Consider the following 20,424-nt stretch of genomic DNA (forward strand, 5'->3'; position numbering starts at 1 on the left):
AGAAGTATGTGAACTTGCCCCTTCACATTACTGATGAATTCCAATTTTATTATTTACATGACCAAAATCTTAATTTAAAACCATTTACAAACCCCTTGCCAGTTAGGGGAAAAAAAAAAAAAATTCAACAGAAATTATTTGCTTAGCTTTAAAATGGAGGCTCTCTTAGCTCCTATTATTTTTCATTTCACTTCAGGAGGCTGCTGCCTTTGTATTTAATGCAAAACTTCACACAAGCAGCAGATGGTTTCTTCATACCTGCAGGCAAAGCACAACCTCTCAAGGAAAAGATTACTCCCAATCTGTTCTCTGTAATAACTTTGTCTGCCTCTTAACATACACCGTTTCCCCTTAAACAAACAGGGTGGTTGCTAGAAATTCAATATGATGGAAGTGAACAAGAACCAACAGGCACATAATATTATTAGGAACAGGCATATTGTGTCCTTCTTACAAAGGAAGTACAATTTCCTTTTACAGTGCCATACAAGGGAGAATCACACGCCGGGAGTACAACTGCCCAGCCATGGTTACTCATCAATTACGTTAGAGCTCCGTTACCTGCCCTGCAGCACAGCTTCATGGGGAGGTAAAGCGAAAGCACTAGCAGAGAACCTTCACCTTTTTAGACTTATTTAAGATGCAGTTACTTCAACATTTATCTTCTGAAAAAGGTATTATAAAATACTGGTTTTTCCTAACGCGTTGCATTAGCGTGAACTTGTGGCAAAGCAATCCCCTGCACACAAGGTACCAGCCACTTCTGGGATTTTCCACTTATCCTCCTCAAGGATGAGCTGCAAAGAGGAATGGGCTGAGGTACTGTCTGCCCAGGAGCGCATGGTACTGCCAGCCTCCATAATCAAGAACTTGTTTATCTTCCTGCTCTTGTCCACAGTACCTCTCTTGCAGCCTTCACCCTTCTGCTGTGGTTATGTTTTCAACCTTTTCTCCAGAACTGGGGGAGCTGATACAGGGCATTTCTCTACTGATGCACCTGTGTCACCTATACAGTTATTTCAGTCATGATAGTATGGGCATAGCTGAACTGGTCCAAGGACTATGTGGAGAAGACTTCAGTTAAAAACTCTGGCTTCATGAGGCCTTTGTCCCTTCTTGCAGAGTACTAACTAGGTTGCCTCTCCCCAGCAACCTGAACTAAAAGTTATGCCAGTCTGCTTTTTTGTTGCTGCCCTCTCATTTATCCCAGACACTAAACAAGCAATGCAGAGAGGTGACGTAATTATTGCCCCTGGAGGCACTCACAAAACAAGTAGATGCAGCACTCAGGGACGTGGCTTAGTGGTGGACTTGGCAGTGTAGGTTAACAGTTGGACTTGATTACCTTTTCCAGCCTTAATAGATCTATGATGCTATGAGAAGTATTTTCATTTCAAAACTGCATCTTTGACTGGCCTGCCCTTCAGTGGGAGGTGTGTTCAGGGATACAAAATGCCCGTTAACAGTAAAATAGTGCACACCCCTCATCAATCACCCTTTCTCAACCTGAGATTTCAATAGGAGAAATTTCAGTTTCTGAAGTTATGTGTCTGGGTCACATCACTGTAAAATTACAACTCAGTCCTCTAGGAATTGTTTAATAAGCTACCTCAGACCAGTGAATGGCTGAAAGATAACACTGTAAAGCCTCGTATTTCTCTATTTCACCATCTTGTAAATCTAACAGAATATTTTAGGCTGTATTTCATCAGTCATTCATGTATACTAAACAATGAGGATTTTTTTTTACCTTACACTTTTCATTCTCCTCAGTATATCGAAGTATGCTTTTTTAATATATAAATTTATATATTTAATATATAAATTCCCAGTGAACAACACCAACACGGATGTTGTGTATCCAAGTATCCTGCATGGGTCGCAAGTAAAGGAAATACTAATTATGCTTTCATTTATGTAATGCAGAGTTACAGCTTGGAACAAGTAAGAGAGTAAAGACCAACTCTCAGTAAAAGACTTAACAGCAGCTAAACTCTGCATTAATTAAAATCACCAAATTCCAGATATCCTGTATTTAAGACTTTCTTCCAAAGGTCTGGCTCAGGTTCTCTCTGGACCTTTGATTAATATCTCATTGTAACTCAGAGATGCAAATGTTGTGCATTACATAGAAGAACAGAAAAACTAATTACAAGTATTACAATAAATTTCCTGCAAATAGAATAGCTGATACAGCTCTTTGGAAAGTATTAAATCAACAAACACGATAGGTAGAAAAGATCTATTTTCAAAATTGAATGAGACCACAGATCTGGCTGAAGTAGTTACATTCGCATAAAATCTTGGGGCTCAAGGTTTTAACCTTCTTAGGAAGGTTATTATGCAAAGGATGCTGCAATGTACTCAGCAATGCATATTCAGCTTCCTGTACAAACACACTCATCAAGGGGAGTATGGTGACTCCAGCCGTCCTGTGAAAATGGCTGTTGCAGAGAGCGACTCAATCTTAAGAGTGTCCATATGGAAACTGAAATACAGTAAACTGTGTATAACAAAAAAATAAATCATTGTATCTTGATAGTATGTATCATGTATGCGATCTATAGAATATCAAAATCAACAGAAGTGAAACTTCTAACACGGCTGCCCTGCCACAGATGTGAAAATGTACCGTCAGATGGGGACTGTGGACATCACTCTGCTTGAGGCTCTGAACCTACAGTTTAACGTAATAATCTGTGATTCAGAAGCTATGTGCAACGTGATAACATTTTCAGGAAAGAAAGCTGTAAAAGGAGAGGATAATGAAGAGAATGCTTTGCTGGTAAGAAACCACTTGAGCCACTGGGTGAGAAAGACAAAATATTTTGCACTGTAGCATGGCAAATGAAACCCAAAGCATCTAGAACCTGAAGCAGAGCATATTCACCGGGAAGGAGTAGTTCTGTCAACGACGTGCATATTTCCACATGTTATCAGCAGTGTGGGAGACCTTACAGGCTAAAATAATCCTGGTTTCCCTTTTTCTGAGAAGCAGGAGGGAAGAGGAGCAAAGACCTGACATAGCACTCATGTGCTCAGCATTCACAGAGTCCATTTCCAGAAAAACATGAACAAAGTTCAGTGCAGCATCACAAAAATGATGAAAAAAATCAAAAGCCTCCAGCTTGCAAAGAGAATGAGAAAGAAAAAATACAGAGAAGGCTGAGAGTTGACTGCATGACAGTGTGTAAGAAATTACACATGAAATTACACAGGTGAAAAATATGACGAGTCTTTACATAGTGGACAAATGCACTCTGAGATTCAAGGAAAAAGAGTCAGTTGGACTTCTCAGAAAAAATAGGAGGAAAAATAGGAGGAAAAAATAATTTACTATCTGAGAGAACAATTCACTATTGAAAGAATTTATCAAGTACGGCAGATTCTCTATTATAGGTGATTTAGAATCAAGACTTCCATTTCCTTCCTGAAAGATTGAAGTTTCAGGTTTAAACTTATATATCAAGAGTAAAAAAGCTTCAAAATTACTCAGAACTGTCACCATCCATCTTTTTGCCTGAAGGCAGGATCAGCTATGCAATTGTTAACTACCAGCTTCAAAATCCTGAAGTATAATCTATTCTGTTGCTTTGCTGTCCTAACCTTTCCCTAAATGTCTGATCTAGAACATGATACAATTCAAGTCCACCACTTGTGTTATCATTACTCATTAATAACTCTATAGACGCTTTATCTCTGCAGAACCTTTTAAATTAAAAAAAAAAAAAAAAATCATAAGTCTTATGACAGTCATTTTCCCCATCTTCTCTATTTGTTTTTCTTTTCCTGTGACTTTAGGTCAATTTTTTAAACCTCTGAACATTCTTCTTATTCTCTTTTAGACCCCCATGGACTAATCATCATCCTTCTTAAATCAAGTTACTCCCAAGCTAGTAATCTGCAGTGTGAAAGTGAGCACAGAAGTTGAACAACAGTAAAAACAGGATAATTGAGGAGTTATGCTTGACCCCACCTTCAGTAACCAGATTTCAAGCAACAATTTCTATTCTGAGAATATCATGTTATGAGCTGAAAGAAAGATAAAAGTCCATTGTGGAAAGAACACAAGAAAACTAGGGGAATAAACTCCAAATTAAATTATCTTAAAATCTGTGGAAAAACTCACCAAAAGCAAGGCCTAAAAAAAAAAACCAAAAAACCAAGCCCAAAAAATCCTGCTTAGTTAGATCACATAAAGGTTAAACTGCACATTAGATTTGTGCTTAGCCTTCCAACAAGTCACAGTTAAAAAGCATCATTACACACTCACATAATTTAAAAAATGTAGTATAAAAAAGGAAAAAAAATACATAGGAGGGATTACTGCACCATGTAGCCATTCATGAAATGTGTACTTTACAAGGCAGACCTCACATGATGGTACAAAGTGTTTCATGATGTGTTAGCAAAAAGTACAGATTCTAATGAACACACATAAAGACACAGTGTTAAGGCCAGGCACATGAGTTTAGCTGACATTTCCCTACTTTTAACAACTTACCCAGAGGGTAATTTTCTTTTTTTGCTACCATATTTTTAATGACATTTCCCTAAATGTGTATTTTTTTTTTAAAGGAGAAAAAAATCCCACAACATAAAAAAAAAAAAAAACTTTACAAGATAATCTTAGGCTGCAATCATTGTTTCAAGATGCTGACTGAAGGAGGCATTCAAAGAGCCCAATCCCTCCCACAGCTGAGCTGTACAGAGTCAGCGCTGACCCAACTACTGCTCTTTGTCCAAAGTACACCTGAGTTTGCTTTCAAAGGGTCACGGACATTCAGCATCTTGTTATGCCAGCTCCATGCACTTGCCCAACACGCTCTTTTCAAATGCCAGCAGAGCATGGTTAACACACATAATAGGCATGTTCTATAAAACATGAACATGCTGTGTGGCATTACTTGTTCCAAAAAAAAGAAGAAACAATAATCCTCAAATTACTAAAAAAGCTGGGTGTTGTGACAAAAGCTGCATCACTCTAAGACAATGAAAACAGCACCACAGATTCATTTTGGTTTTACTGACCGCCAGTCAGTCTATAAAAAAAGTGAAATTCTATTTCCAAATCAATGGACCAAAGATTTATATACATAGATTAAGTCATTGCAAAGCAAGGTGTTTATTTGCCAAAAAAAAGATTGTAAATGTATCATCTAACCCTTCCAAATTATCAACAAGCTAACATGCAAGGCTTCCAAACACAAGCTGCCAGCACAGAGCGTGCTTCAGCTCTCAAACACAAAGCTTATTCACATGACAAAGTTAATTCATCAAGAGTTACCTCCTTTTTCTTTGTTAGCTATAGACACATTTTGCAAGAACAAGGGAATGGTGTAACATCAAAGTTCTGTGTTAAAACACAATTTTTAGAGCTGTTTCTGCATGAGAAAAGCCACAGAACCAGGGACTAACAAAAAAACCCTCCACAACATGCAGAAACCAAGTTTTGTTTTGGGCTTATCCATACTGAATTTCTCTCTCCAATCCTGCCTTCATGTAGCATGTGATTTTTTGCTACCCATAGGTCAGAATTCAGGTCAGAGTTGAAGGAAAATCACCAACCTGACAAGCACTGCCGCATGTGACACTGTCTGCTGCTACAGCAGCCCAATTTATTAGTTTTTATTAGTTAGTGTTGGCCATTGTATCTGTGCAAAAAAGTAAGGAAAAAAAAAAAATATTTCAGCAGTGCTGATCTAGATGGCCTACCAAAAAAGGCTTGTTTCAAGAAAAACAAGAACTTTACACATGAACTCTGTTAATGAAAAACAGAGAACTGGAAATATTTCTTATGTTGATTCTAGGGACTAAAGGCAAGCTCCTTCCCAGGCAGAAAACCCAACAGATCTTTCTCTCCTCCCCCAAACCTGTCTCCCCACATCTCCCACATTGAGCAGGGGCACAAAAGAGATGGGGCTGGCACCCAAGCAGGGCACAGGGAGGTGACTGCTGGGTGTGGCCCAGCAGAAAGTCCACCAGCTCTGTTTTGCATGGCTTTCCCTTCAACAGATGCACCTGCAGTGTGGTTGTCTCAGAGTCCTCTAGTAACCTTCTCAATGTAGTTTCAAAGTGGCCAACGTGTTCAGAAATTATTTAGGAATTCGGGAGGGGAGAGGATGGAAAGACAGGCAGAACACCTGGAACTGCTGCAGGGCTCTTATTTCTTTAAAAACTTATGCCAAAAGTGAAATGTTGTCCCCTCCCCTCAAGCACATGCACACATATGCTTAATGCACACCTAAGATATTAAAAACTGCAGCTGAAAGGAAGCAGAGGGCAGCAGCCTGGAAGCACAGAAAGGATGACTCCTGACACAGTAGAGCTGGGTGATAATTCATCCTGGCTCTGAACAAATAAGATATACTGAACTGAATTATAAGAGGTAATTAAACTGTAAAATTAAATAGAATTGGTGATTTATCCCTGCATCTCCTTAGCACATCATAGGAAATTTTAAAGGATCTAATTGTCAGTGGCCTATAGCTACTGCAGAAAGTAAAGAAATCACAGCTCCAGTGAGACATGAAAAACCCTGTTTCACTTTCTGGGTTGTTGTTTTAATGCTTCTTCCATCCCTGACTTCAGCCTGCCCTGATCAGCCAGCCTTCAAAGAAGGAAAACTCACCAGTCACTGACAGAGGCATGTCATTAGGTTTTTACACACTCATCTGCAACATTCACTTACCCCAAGACAGGAAGGAACACCCAATCTCCCTGCTCTGCCCGAACTGGGGTCCCTAAGGGCATGCCCAGGAGGTAACAGTTTGATGCTGGAGAGAGATGTGCTGCCTTCCCGTGACCAAAACAGAAGTTGTGCAACTCTCCACATCTAATCCTTACCCAAAATCATGGCCTGGCCACCCGGCTCAGCACTTCTGCAAACGTTCCTCCCGCTTCTCTGAAATCTCTGACGCTCGGAGCGCTCAAGTGTCTTGAGTCACTGCCCAGTGACTGTGACACTTAATTCAGCAGATTACTGAGAAATCAAAGGGGGCTCTTCCACAAATTTGAAGCTTCTTCCTGATTCATTTTTTCTCAGACTAAATAGACGAGAATAAGTACTTATGATAAAGCACAGTGAACAAATTGCAGCTATTCTGAAAACTCTTTTCATCTCTCTGCAGGTTATTCAGCTTCTTCACAGCTTCTGCACTCCAACACAGTACTCCTTGAGCTACCAGCAACACCTGGAATCTCAGCAAATATACCAACATATAAATCTTTACCTGCTTAGAGACATTACATAGTACCTGCTTAGAGACATTATATAGCATTTGCTCCTGATTAACACTTTAGATGTTCTTCCCAACAACATTAGTATAGAAACTTCAAATCAGAAAAAGACGATAAAAACCCCAAATGCACAAAAAACCAGCACCACTTTCTACAAAAGAAACAGTCTTGAAATGGGCTGGATGGAGTAGCCACCCTCCAGAAGCATGGGGACATCTCCTAAAGCTACCCATAATTGCACTGGATAGACTGGGAACAAAAGCTGCAAAACACTTGAATAAAAGCTTTCTCTGTGACAATGGCTATGTAGAAATTCACTAACATGAAAGAACAAGAAAGTTTTTTTTCTTCCCTTTGAAGCTGGAATTAATTAGAGTTATGTCTGTAAAAATTCACATAAAATTTGCTTTCACGTCTCCTTTTCAGATTTATCTTTTTGTCTGCCTCTGCACTATTTTGGATTGAGAAAAGATAGTATTGAATCAAAAGATGAAGATGCAGGAGAGTAAAGGGGGATTCATTTACTCAGCTGAACCAAGAGGCATTCTTTAAAAACTGTTTAAGAATGAGGGGAAAAAGGTATGCCTTGGCAAGCATTTAGGTCAGGATAAGATTTTCAAGTTTTAGAACTAGTTTCAGCAAAACTAATGGTGTTTCAGAAACATGCATGTACTCAAACTGAACACTGAAGGCTTAGCTCACTTCCACTGGAGATTTATTCCAGAAAGAAGATACAGCCTTTTTTTTTCCTTTCACTAGGAAACAATCATAAGTAAACGCTGTGATGTCTTTCTGAATAATCAGAGAGCTTTTAAGTGCTGACAGGTTCATAAGTGGGTACAGGGCCCAAAGGCAGAAAATTCAACTGATTTGTCATTGCTGCTACTCACATCAGAAATGTTAAAAAAAAAAAAAAACAAACAACAAGTTTATTGCTTTACTACTGTTTGGAAAGCTGAGAAGCACAAACAAGCTGAGGAAAAGGCTGAGGTATTTAATGACTTCTTTTCATCAGGCTTTAATTGAAAGACTAGTTATTTTGGGGGTACCCTGCCCCAAGTTGGAAGACAGAGACAAGGAAAGAAGTCCCTTTAATTCAAGGGGAAATGGTCAGTGACCATCTACACCAGACAGCTACACACAGACCTACTGGGCCAGATGGGATCCACCCAAGGGTACAGAAGGAGATGGCAGAAGCGCTCACTGAGCCCCTTTCCATCACTTACCACCAGTACTGGATGAGCGGGGAGGTTCCTGTCACCAGGAGTTAGCGAACGTCAGGCCCATCTACGAGAAGGGCTGGAAGGAGACTCCAGGGACAGGCCTGCCAGCACGCTTGATGTCAGGGCCAGGGAAGGTTGTAGAACAGATGATCCTGAGTGCGATCACGTGGCATGTACAAAAACAACCATGACACCAGGCCCAGCCACCTTGGCTTTGTGAAAGGCGGGTCTGCTCAGCCACCCTGACCTACTCCTGTGACAAGAAGACCTGCTCAGTGGATGAGGGCAAGGCTGTGGATGTTGTCTGCCTGGACTTCAGTAAAGCCTGTGACAGTTTCCTCCAGCATTCTCCCAGAAGAACTGGATGCTCATGGCTTGGATGGGTGCCCTGTTTGCTGGGTGAAAAACTGGCTGAGCCCACGAATGGTGGTGAATGGAGTTACACCCAGCTGGCAGCCAGGCACGGGTGGTGTTACCCAGGGCTCGGTATGGGGCCAGTTCTGTGTAACAGCTTTAATAATGATCTGGATGAGGGGATCAAATGCACCGTCAGACAACGCCAAGCTGGACAGGAGAGTTAATCTACTGGAGGGTAAGGCTCTGCAGAGAGGGATGGGCCGGCTGGATTGATGGGCACCTGTATAAGGCTCAGCAAAGCCTGGTGCTGCGCTGGTGTCACAACAACCCCAAGCAGTGCTACAGGCTGGAGCAGAGTGGCTGGAAAGCTGCTCGGTATCAAGGGACCTGGGGGTGCTGGTCAACAGCTGCCAAACATGAGCCAGTGTGTGCCCAGATGGCCAAGGCCAGTGGGATCCTGGCCTGTATCAGCAATAGCATGGCCAGCTGGAAAAGGGCTGTGATCTTCCCTTCTGTTCAGTACAAGTGAGGCCACACCTCAGTTCAGCTTTGGGCCCCTCACTACAAGAAGGACGTTGAGGTGCAGGAGTGTGTCCAGAGAAGGGGAACAGAGCTGGTGAAAGGTCTACACAACAAGTCATATCATAAGTGGCTGCAGGAGTTGGGGTTGTTTAACCTGGAGAAAAAGAGATGCACAGAAAGCCTTACTGCTCTACAACTATCTGAAAGGAGGTTTGTAGCCAGGTAGGGGCTGGTCTCTTCCGCAAGTAACAAGTGACCAGGCAAGAGGAAACAGCCTCAAGTTGCACTGGGGAGGTTTAGATTGGACGTTCAGAAATTTTTTTTTTCCATGGAAAAGGTTGTCAGGCATTGGGACAGGCTGTCTGGGGGAGTGATTGAGTCCACATCCCTGGAGGTGTTTAAAAGACATGTAGATGTGGCACTCATGTGGGACATAGTTCAGTGGCAGATTTGGCGGTACTGTGTTATCAATTGGACCTGATGATCTTAAGGATCTTTTCCACCCTGAATGATTCTAGATCTCTATTTTAAGCCAAAGCAAATCAGATTCACATTTTTCATGACTCTGCTTACATTTTCTCTGCTTCTCTAGTACCTTGGTGATATGCTCTAAATGGCTTAATCTTGAAAACATTCAAGTAGAGAGGTACAAGGCAAGCAGAAGAGATGCCTTTTGTTCCAAATGTGACCCACCAAAAGAGCAGTAAAATAACATGCCTTCTAACTCCTACCTGTCTGCTAGCTCAATATGTGCAGGAGGAAGGAGAATAAATTGTTTCTTATCCCTTCCTGTGAACAAAAGTTTGGTTGCAGAGGTATAAAATGCCAAACAAGAAAAGTGAGTCACTGGACTGATGTCCAGAATGGCTTCTCCTGCAAAAATTCAGATTCCAGTAATGGCTCTGCTGCAATGGCATGCAGAAAGCCTCATGCCTTTTCCTGGGAGGGAGCATGAAGTTTCACCAAAATAGGGTTCTTTAATCTTCAAGCTGATCTTTGAGCTTTTTATGGATCTAGAGTTGCCTCTAAACCTGAAGTCAGAAGTCAACTGTTGTCTCCTTCCCATGCCTGTGCATCTATCCTTCTCCCGACTGTGCTGACTGCCCATGACAAGCTATTGTCTGAGATCTCCAGTGGTCAGCCAGAAAACGCCACATCAATATTCCGAGCCCCATTCTTTTAGTCTGAGGAGTTTTGCATGATTTTTTTGCTGAACTGGCAGAAAAGCTGACAATCTGAGTCCAGCTAACCACTACAGATAGGAAGCATTCTATAAATTAATAGCTTAAAGAAATCAATCAAAACTAGAACACTTTCATAATATTGTAAGATTTATAGTGTGTATTTAAATCCTGAAATTTCTGTAAATGTAATACTTCACAACCCATTTCCTAATGAAATCAGTAAAAAAAAAAAAAATCACCCTAGAATTAAATAACCGAGAAAATATAAAACATGCTGCTTCACTGTTAATTATAACACTGCTAATAAATTTTGAAACTAGGGACTGAAACTTCCAAAAATGTTTAATTTCTTAGAAAACACTAAGAAATGCTGAACACTAGTAAGCAATGTTGCTGCAATTCAATGCTGTCTGATTTAGAAGACTCATAAGCCTTTTCACTACTTTACACCTACTTCAAACCAAGGATACTCTCAATAAAACAAAAGATATGTTTTCAAGTTTGCCTGAAAGGAAGAGCCAAAAGAGAAACTACAAATAACTTTATACATCTTATATACTGTTCAGTATTTTTGCAGATTTTTTTTTTTTGCAAGAAAAAGATAAATACACTGTAGATACGTCACATACATTCTGTATACCCCACAGAATAAACATGATACCTTCACAGCAAGGATGTACCATAGATAGAAAAAACAGGATCCATAGGGAGGAACAAGAGCTTAAGACTGTTGATCTTTTTTTCTCATACCTAATGTTGAGTACCATCTCTGAAAAAAATCAGTCTAATCAGGAAACACCCCTTTGACCCTCACATGCAGCTATTCTTTTGATCTTGCAGTTTGGAAGAGGACAAAGATCATTTACCAGAAGTATGAAGTCCTAATGATTTTTATTTTTTAAAGGTAATATATTAGAAATGGAACTCTCAAGGAATCAGAAGAGAGAACATAGAAGATCAAAATTTTGTTCAACTCTTCTTGTTTCCATGTAAAAAACATTATGCCCATAGTTAAGTTCTATATCAAGTGAATTTCCAATTGCTCAAAATATTTTGTCTTCCAAGAAAACAAAACTAAACACAACCCCCAATTTTATAATTTCTTACTATACTGTCTATATAGAAGTCTGAAGCCATGAACTCACATTACCATGCAAACAAAATACTGTATATTCAGGCAAGTTCTTGCAAAGATCTGCATACGTAATTCTACAGAATTTTTAAAAATCTAAATACAAGGAATCCAATCTGCTGGCACAGATAGCATGGTTCCAGAATACCATTTTGAGATTAAATTCACAGCCTGGGCAATAACCATCTGCAGTCAGCTTTAACCTCTGTATCCTGGCTAAATGCTAACTAGCATCACTCATTCAAGTAGTTCCAAAAATTCCTTAGAAGTTTCATCCAAATTCAATTTTCTTCACATTCCGTGCTATAAAAGTCTCTAGAGGCTTGCTGCATACTTTTAAATATCTGCCAGAAGAAACTGCACTCCCATGATACAGAGTGTAATCTGTTTGCATGGTTTAAAAATACTTCCAGAGCCTGTGGAATGGAGACTATTTTGTCAGAACAAAATTTAATTGGTTATATTGGTGAAGAGTCATTCCAGGCACAAAGTTAATGAACTCAGTGCAGTTTTCAATCTCCTTTAAGTGTCTGGCTATACAGAGATGAAATGTTAATAGAAGCGTTCTGCCACTTTTAAAACACAAGAGCACAGTTTAAAGATCTAAGCTGCCATCTCTTGTTTGTTGACTGGAAACACTGTAAATCACAATCATCTCACGAAGCAAAAGCATATAATAGCATCCTGGCTTTTCACAAACATACTGTACATAATTATGCTAGAGAAAAGTGAGTGTGGGGGGAAAAAAACCAACAACTTCGGAATGTGAATTCTAGTGCTAGAAGAAAGGAATAAAAAATGCATTGTATTGTTTAGTAGTAAAAGAGGGAAAATGTTTTCTGTATTACAATTAATAGAAATCAACAAAAATATTTTCGACCAAAAAAATGCCTTACCTTGAAAAGTTGAGGAAATGAACATGTCTAGTGAATAAATAGGGCTGCTCAGCAGTGCTTATGTTTTTAATCAATTCCATCTAAAAAGAATTAACAAATCAAATTTTCCACATTACCTCAATGCACAATTTGAGACAAACATAAAACTTTCAAACAACATATGATGATATAATTTTCAAGTCTGAATTACTCAGGACCTCCTTCCCCACTATCCCTCCCTAACGCTGTCATCAAGACAGCATGATGAATATTTTATGTCTAAGCAAGAAAGGTTGAGCCGCAGACACCATTCTGCTACCACGGAGCTTATGTACTTCCAAATACTTCCAGAAGTGGGTATCAGTTTGAAGAAAGGCACAAACTAAAGGAAGAATCTAAAATCTTTCTAAATCTGCAAGAACTTTCCAAATGCCCTCTGAAGACACTAGCTCTGTTCACCCCACTGCCAAAAATGTAAAATGTCTGAAACTGTAACAGAAAGCAGGAGGTGAGCCAATGGCCATTTTTCTGTAACAATAAACGCTGCCAGCACAGCTAAGACACCAATTGATTTGCTTGGTTAAATATAGAAATCAGGACTTGCAACTCCTTTTCCTATTACAACAAATTGGGAGTACAAACTAAATGGGCACTTTTAGAAAGATGATGCTAAATTCTAGTTCAGACCTATTCATATAATGTTAATTTTTTAAAAAAATAAATAATAATTCAAGTTTTCAGACCATTAAAATAGAATAACTTAAACAACACCACGGATATGTTAATCTATTTTTTGTAAGCTGAGCTCTAGCTATGATTTACAGGAAACTGGAAGTGTCTAGTGAAGCATCATGCTAGAGAGTCAATGTTTCAGTTAATTTTGCTTCCTCCTTATTAATTTCCTAATATTTACTTTCCAATTTTCTGTTCCGTGTTCAAATGCAGGCTGTTATGGACACTGAACACAAATGCACTTGAAATGACAGATTTATTGATTTTACAAACTGGGTAGAAGAAAGCAATTCATACATTGGGGGGAAAAAAAAAAAACGTCCATGAACCACATATTCTGATTGGAATTATATTAATTTATGTATTAAATTTAAACACCATTAAGGAGACATTAATTAAAAATTTATTTGTTAAAATTTGAATGCTATAGTTCACATAGATAAAATAAGCAAAAAGATGGAGTCCAGGCTGTTGTGTGGTCAAAATAAAGTGACTGGCATGTGTGGAGTTACTACCAGTAAAAAGAGCGTGGTAAAAAATTCTACCCATAGCACATGTGCCAGAGCACATACCAAACCACATTTAAGAGAGAGAGGTTGCCAATTTTTTCCCCTTCAAATGTCCAGTTTCAATAGACTGATATTTTGCCATGGTTTTTATAATGTGTCACATCTTATTGCTTCTTATCCATCTTGCATCCTCCACTTTTTCCCAGCACACACAACCTGCCTTCTTCTTCCAGCCAACACAAGCTACAGCCATTTAACTGCCAGGAAATAATAAAGAAGTGCACACACTCATAGACTTTCTCTACTTTCCCTCTGTCTTCAACAATTCTATACACATACATGTATGATGACCACCGAAGCAAACAGTTCAGCTTGTCCATCTTCTCAGGATGGACTTTTTCCTGCCCAACTAGTTTGAGTACATCAAGGTATATTAGGTAGTGACTTCATACATCACAACATATTAGGCTTGAGAAAGTATAGCAAGGTATGTTACACCTGAAAAAGGCTTCCAAAGAAATGGAATGTAAGACAAGATCACCAAAAGAAAGACAATATAAAGGAAAAAGAGAAACAAGAGAATATGGAGAGAAGATATGCAATTTAAAAAAAATTAAAAAGAAATTAAAATAAAGACTCAGGAAGGGAATAGCATCCCTTAGTCATATATGGAGTCTGTGCTTGACTGAAGCACAAACAGGTCTTTGCACAGCTTCTTCAGTATAATATGAATGCATTGGGTAAGAAATTCACAAACCTAAAGAGCAAACCTTGTCCAGATCAGAATTAGAAAGCCTAGGAAGCTTTGCAATACTTTGCACAAAGAAAGTGAGTAATGTTTTTTCATGCCCTGAAGAGACAAAGGCTTTCCTAGCAAACCAACATGTTGACATTTCTTTAGAACTGGTAACTCACTCAGCCGAAAAATTACATTCTTCATTTACCTTGCAGAATCAAACAATAGAAGGCCCTGGAGCCTGTGTATCAGATGTCTCAATTGGATGCTGTGGTAGTCAACCTGCTACAGATTCTTTTTTTGTTTTTGTTTTACAAAGACAAGTTACAGGAGAAGTGAAATTGTCAGAACTTTATAAAGTCTTATGTTATATTTTGCATTTTACTTGTGTTGCTCTAACTGCATGAAGTAAGGAAGGAAGATGGCAGAAGGAAGTTACTGATCTGGTATAAAAACTCTGTTCATGTCCCCATGGTCATCACTGTAATTCCTTCTTGGAATAAATGAAAAAAACCTTACTAGAGTACAAATATGGAGATATAAAGATACTATACCCATACTAAATAAACTTAGCTGGGGGTATAGGTGAGTGTTACAAAGCACCACGTGAGCTTCCCAACTGTCCCCAGAGCTGGCACTGACCTGCCATCAGGAAGCAAATTCGCATCACAGCACTGCCACGTTTCTCACTCCATTTCATCTGATGTCAGTGTCACATGAACCTGCCGCTGGACAAGCACAGGCACTTCAGCCTCAGGAGCAAAGGGAGGCTGGAAAGATGCACACAGTGCAGGACAGCATCTGGCTCCTGGCTTTTCTTTAATCTCTGGCTACAAATGCAATTTCTTGAGCTAAGACAACAGCTTGCTCCAAAGCAGAAACAGAATTTTGTTTTGATTTGGAGTACCTTCATATTTAGACACTTAATGATCAACTGGACTTGTAAGCAGATGTGGATAAAGCTACAACATGCCTAAGAACAAACAAACAAAATCCATTCTTCTAAAAACCCTGCCAAAAGGGTAAGTAAGGCTCAACTGCAATGACACACAGATGTCAGGAGGGAAAAATAAGTAACTGTAATGGCTCACAGCCACATGCAAATTGTGGCCATATTTCCCATTGGCCTCTCCCTCTCTAATCATGCTGTCCTGAACTGATTTCAGCCTAAAAACCCAAATGCATTGCTCAGAAAGATGTAGTGATCCCTCCCTCCCTCTAAGATTGCTAAACAAAAAAAACCAACAAAAAGAAAAAACACCCAGTGTCTCACAGAAGAGTAAGTTGGGTTGGTTGGTTTTGGTTGTTAGGTTTTGTCTGTTTGCATGTTTATTTCTATAATATGAAACAAGAAATAAAGAAAATAAGATGTAGAAGACCCACAGGGAGCAGAGATGAGGGCTGAATAAAATAAGTACTTTTGGATGGAATGAATGATGAAGGAGAATGGCATACAACTGCAGATGATCGTATCACCCTACGTTTGAAAAAAAATAAAAAGGTATAAGCAGCAGAAGATAAACCACCCATGCAAACTCTGTTAGGGAAGAGATGAGTCAGAACACATCCATGGTTGGAGGGAGAAGCTGCAGAAATATTTGAAGAAATATGAAAGGAGTATCTATCTGCTAGGATTAGGGCCCACAAAGAGCTATTTCTCTCCCACTGCTGCCCAGAGCTCTCCTGCAGGAATTAGGCAGCTTCAGTGAAACAATGCTGAAAAATACACTCCTTTGCTCTCAAAATTAACTTGCAATGGGCTGGTGCTGCATTGCAAGCAACGCTCCAGCAGATGGCACCGCGAAGTGACGCCAGGAGGGCTGGATGGGGTCCTCCCTGAAGAGGGGAGAAACGTGGGGGCAGCATTGTTCCTGCACAAAATCCCAGCTCTGCCCTTCGAGACAGGTCACCTTTCTCTCTTCTGGAGATGGCTAGTCCAGTCCCTGTGCTAACCACTGAGAGCAGCCCCGCTTTGTTCGAGGCTTGTAATAAGTAAATTCTATTGGTAACAGAAGGAGGTAATCAGATAACAATCCCACCCAAACAACAGCCAAAATTTTTTTTAAGATGCCATATTTCAGTGCGAGAATCCGAGGTCAAAATGTATAAAAATGGTGAGGCAACTGGGATTTGCCAAGTGCGGTCTTGCTGGATCACACTATGGTCTCCACTAATATTGACACGAAAAGGACAAAAAAAAAAAAAAAATCTCTTGTGAGCTCTTTACATTCTTTCACTGCTTTCAGTCTCTACTGAAGGTACATGGGACTCAGGAGGCACAAGTACCTACAAGAATTTTAGTATATCACTTTCATCTCAGTACTCATTTCCATAAACAACTCACAACTCCCAGGAATGAGACTAGATCTTCGTTTTCAGCTCTCCAAAGCTTGGAACAGTTTCAAGAATTTCTTCACCTCCCCAAGCTGGTATGACCAATTTTCTGTCTTTAAAAGCATTTAAGAAAAATTAGTGATGGATTTTTAGTGCATTGAACTGGAATTGCATATAAAGTCGGCTGCACAGCTGTAATGACGGGTAATAGAAGGAAATAATTTGAGGATAAACTACCAATTACTCTTGTACGTGACTAGCATTTCTATACCTATAAGCGTACTCGTTGTTACTTTCCTGAATGCAATAAAATGGGAGCAGAAGACAAAGTCAAGGCAGGGGAAGACTTCATTTTGCAACTGTTTGAGTGGCATTTTAAAGCCACATCAATTAGATTAATAATATGTGTTATTTCCTGTATTCAATTTACTTGAAAATATTATAGCAAATGGCAAGGCATATATTAATACATCTGTTTCCAGACCTCACTCCCTCATGCCCACAGATGTTTAAAGGCTGCACTTCTAATTGCTGTCAGACACACATAATTTGGGAAAATTTCTTAATAGGAAGGAGACTGGAAAAGGCAACGAGATTATGAGATTCCAATTATGTGCAATCCCCAGAGTCGTTAAAAACACCTACATGCTAAACTTTATTTAACAACAGCAGACTGCATAAGCTAAACATTTACAGAAAAGTCTTGGCAGGATCAGGTCTTTAACCAAACACAGGACAGAGAAATAACAGAAGGAAGAGAGACACATCAACTCAAGTGAGAAGCCCATGCTCATGCTGGAATCCTACAGCCGAGCTCTCTTTTTTCTTGTTCCAAAGCCTGGAGAGACTGAGATCATTCATTGCTTTAACTTCCTCTTGTGTACACCACATTAAAGATGGAAAACATAATTTATTTTTTCATATTCTGCTCTTAAAAATTAAGAGGACAACTAAAAATGCTCTGAACAACGGAATAGTTACTGCCTCCAAGTATGTTTTCTGGTGATCAAAGGCACTTTTCAGCAAAAGTAATCACTAAATTATGAGCCTATTGTAACTATGGAAATAAAGCATAAATGAAAATAAAGAGACTCAAATTATGGCAGGGCAATCTATATAGTAAATCATCAGCTCTGTAGCAATACTTCCAGCACCTTTGTCATCTAGTAGCTCAAACACTTAGGGAGTGCAAAAGGTAATGCAGATAATTATCTGTCAGTGTATTGGTTGCATCAAAAGTAAGTCCAGGCCACTCTGGAATCTCCACTTGCTGGACTAAAGCACGGAAGACTGTGAAGAAGTGATCTTGTATCATGTTTTAACAAAGGAAAATCCACCTACCAAAGAAAGACAGAACAGAACTGGAAGGAAGAAGCAGATCATGGTGGAAGCTGATGATTACTAACACCTAAAAAGATTTTTGGGATTTCTGGTATGTCCCCCAATCAGCAATGAAAACTGAGGAAGGATAGAAACAAAACCCAAAAGCAGTCCTACCTAACAAATCCCATACCCCAGCAGAATATTTGGGCTGGCATGGCAGCCCTGCCCAGCTGTACCCCACCTCTGGCTGAACATGACTTCTGGAGTGTTATGTCAGCCAGCTGCGGTGGGACCCCAAAGGATACCTTGAAGGGGAGGAAGGTGGGACCTGCAGGAGCAGTATCCGCTCCTAAATTTTCATTTGGAACAAACTGCTGCATCTAAAATAACAAACTTGTGCTCATGAACAGGATGCGAAGTAAATGACCCCCAATCACAGCACAATGTCACTAGCGGGCCCACATCCATATTTTGATCATTGCACACATCCTTTGGTGGTTTGCAGGCTGCTATTTCTGGAAGCGACACAGGCAGCAATTGCAGCCTTTACCTGATCAGTAGCTCAAAATAGCAGCAGTGGGCAACGTGTGCAGCATCCATCTACAGATGTGAGCTTTTAGTCTGAGGTTTTCCTGTACTACCTATATCAATCTACTGACAGAAGTGATACTTACAGTGGGTACATGCATACCCCGAAGAGAGGAAAACTGCAATAACTGGATCTTTCACAGAAACAAAGCCGCAAAAAAATAATACTTCCACAACTTCAAGGGAACATGAAAAAGGGTGCCTGCGTAAAGAGGTTTCATGTGGTATTTTCACTTCCCTCAGTGAGGGTTGTGCAATAAACATGAAAAAGACAGATAAGCAAGAAGCTGAGATAGGATCAAGGACATGTCATATTATAGCAACATGGGTTAGCATGGCTCTGGAAACAAGTTTTTGAAGCAACTGATTACAAGAAGCGAATTAATAAAGTCATCAAAAAAGACCCTTTTGACTATTATTTACTCCAGCTCTGTTTAAGACCCAAGCTAGGTCTGGTTATATGATAAATGATGAACTGTTCTGATTATATGATAAACGGCTGTGTCCTGCAGATACATTAATACATGTCCCAGATGCTGTTGGCACTTAACTCACTGTACTAACCTTTCTTGCCTCGCTGGTAGTCTAACTGCTATGCTGACTAAATCCAAAAACTATCTCACTGGAAGTTAGTTTTTCTGGTTAGCTGCCACATCATGTTGTTCTTTGCTCTGCCACCCATTTCTCTTATTAAATAAAGTCACTTAGAGGATGACGAATTCTGCAAGATTACTCAGGACAAACTAGCAATATATCTTTTCAGTAGGATTATCTGCTAGCACTTGCCTTTGTTCCTCAGTTTTGTTCATGTAATTAGAAAACAGGATTTAAGATGAGCAGGAGTAACTCACCTGTTCATTTTTGGTCAGTCTTGTTTTGTTATGTATGTCAGATGTAACCAAGTTGAATCCATGTTTCTCTGATAAAATTCTCAAAAGCAAAACCACAGTTCGACTCCCACACTTTCCAACTCTGTTGTAGACCACTTGACTGGGGAAAGGAAGTACCTAAACAAAGATAGAAAGAAATAGTCAGTATTTTGATACTTTTGTTTCTGCGTACCTCTGAATCACATGTTTTTACCTTAAGCCAACAGAGACATAGAAGAGCATTCACTTCCTCTAGCAAGACAGAAGCTCTTCAGAGGAAAAACAGCATGGCTCAGGGAGGTGGCAAAGTGAGATTTTCCCCTCGAGATGCAGTTAAATGTAACAGATTGTGAACTACTCCAGAAATACTATGTAACTGTTTGTAATGATCTTCAGCTTACTGCTTGTAATCTCAATGCAAATAGTCATCTTTAGTTGACTATCTCCCGTAGAAAGAACTAAAAGGAGTGAATTTGCACTACGGTTTGGCAACTCAAAGTCAAGCTGACATAATGCAGGAGGAATGAATGCTTGAATTGCAAAACTTCAGCTTAAAAAGAAACAAAAGAAACCAAACAACAAGCAGAGAGCACAGAGCAAAAAATAATCAACTCTTTTAATTTCAAGTATAAGCATGAATTGCTCAGACTCAGAGAACAAATCATGCCACTGGCTAAGGATCTACGTGCAAAATAATCAGCACAGGGCCACAGGGGGTCTGAGGCCAACTGGCACAGTCTGATCACCTCTGCACAGGTAATGTGCATTAAATCTCAAAACTGAACAGCCACATCCAACCTA

At 39.6% G+C, this 20,424-nt stretch overlaps 1 protein-coding gene across 1 annotated transcript in view; it reads right to left on the minus strand.

Annotated features, from left to right (window-relative positions):
* The window catches only part of UST (uronyl 2-sulfotransferase), a 154,269-nt gene that overhangs the window by 62,062 nt on the left and 71,783 nt on the right, over positions 1–20,424 (minus strand). The window contains exons 3-4 of the mRNA XM_040060230.2: positions 19,606–19,761; positions 12,554–12,633 (exon numbers count right to left, since the gene is read on the minus strand). Of these exons, the coding sequence (XP_039916164.1) occupies positions 12,554–12,633; positions 19,606–19,761 (236 nt within the window). The remainder of the gene's footprint in view (positions 1–12,553; positions 12,634–19,605; positions 19,762–20,424) is intronic.

Source organism: Hirundo rustica, chromosome 3 (assembly GCF_015227805.2).
Source record: "Hirundo rustica isolate bHirRus1 chromosome 3, bHirRus1.pri.v3, whole genome shotgun sequence".
In the NCBI taxonomy this organism is placed as follows: Eukaryota; Metazoa; Chordata; class Aves; order Passeriformes; family Hirundinidae; genus Hirundo; species Hirundo rustica.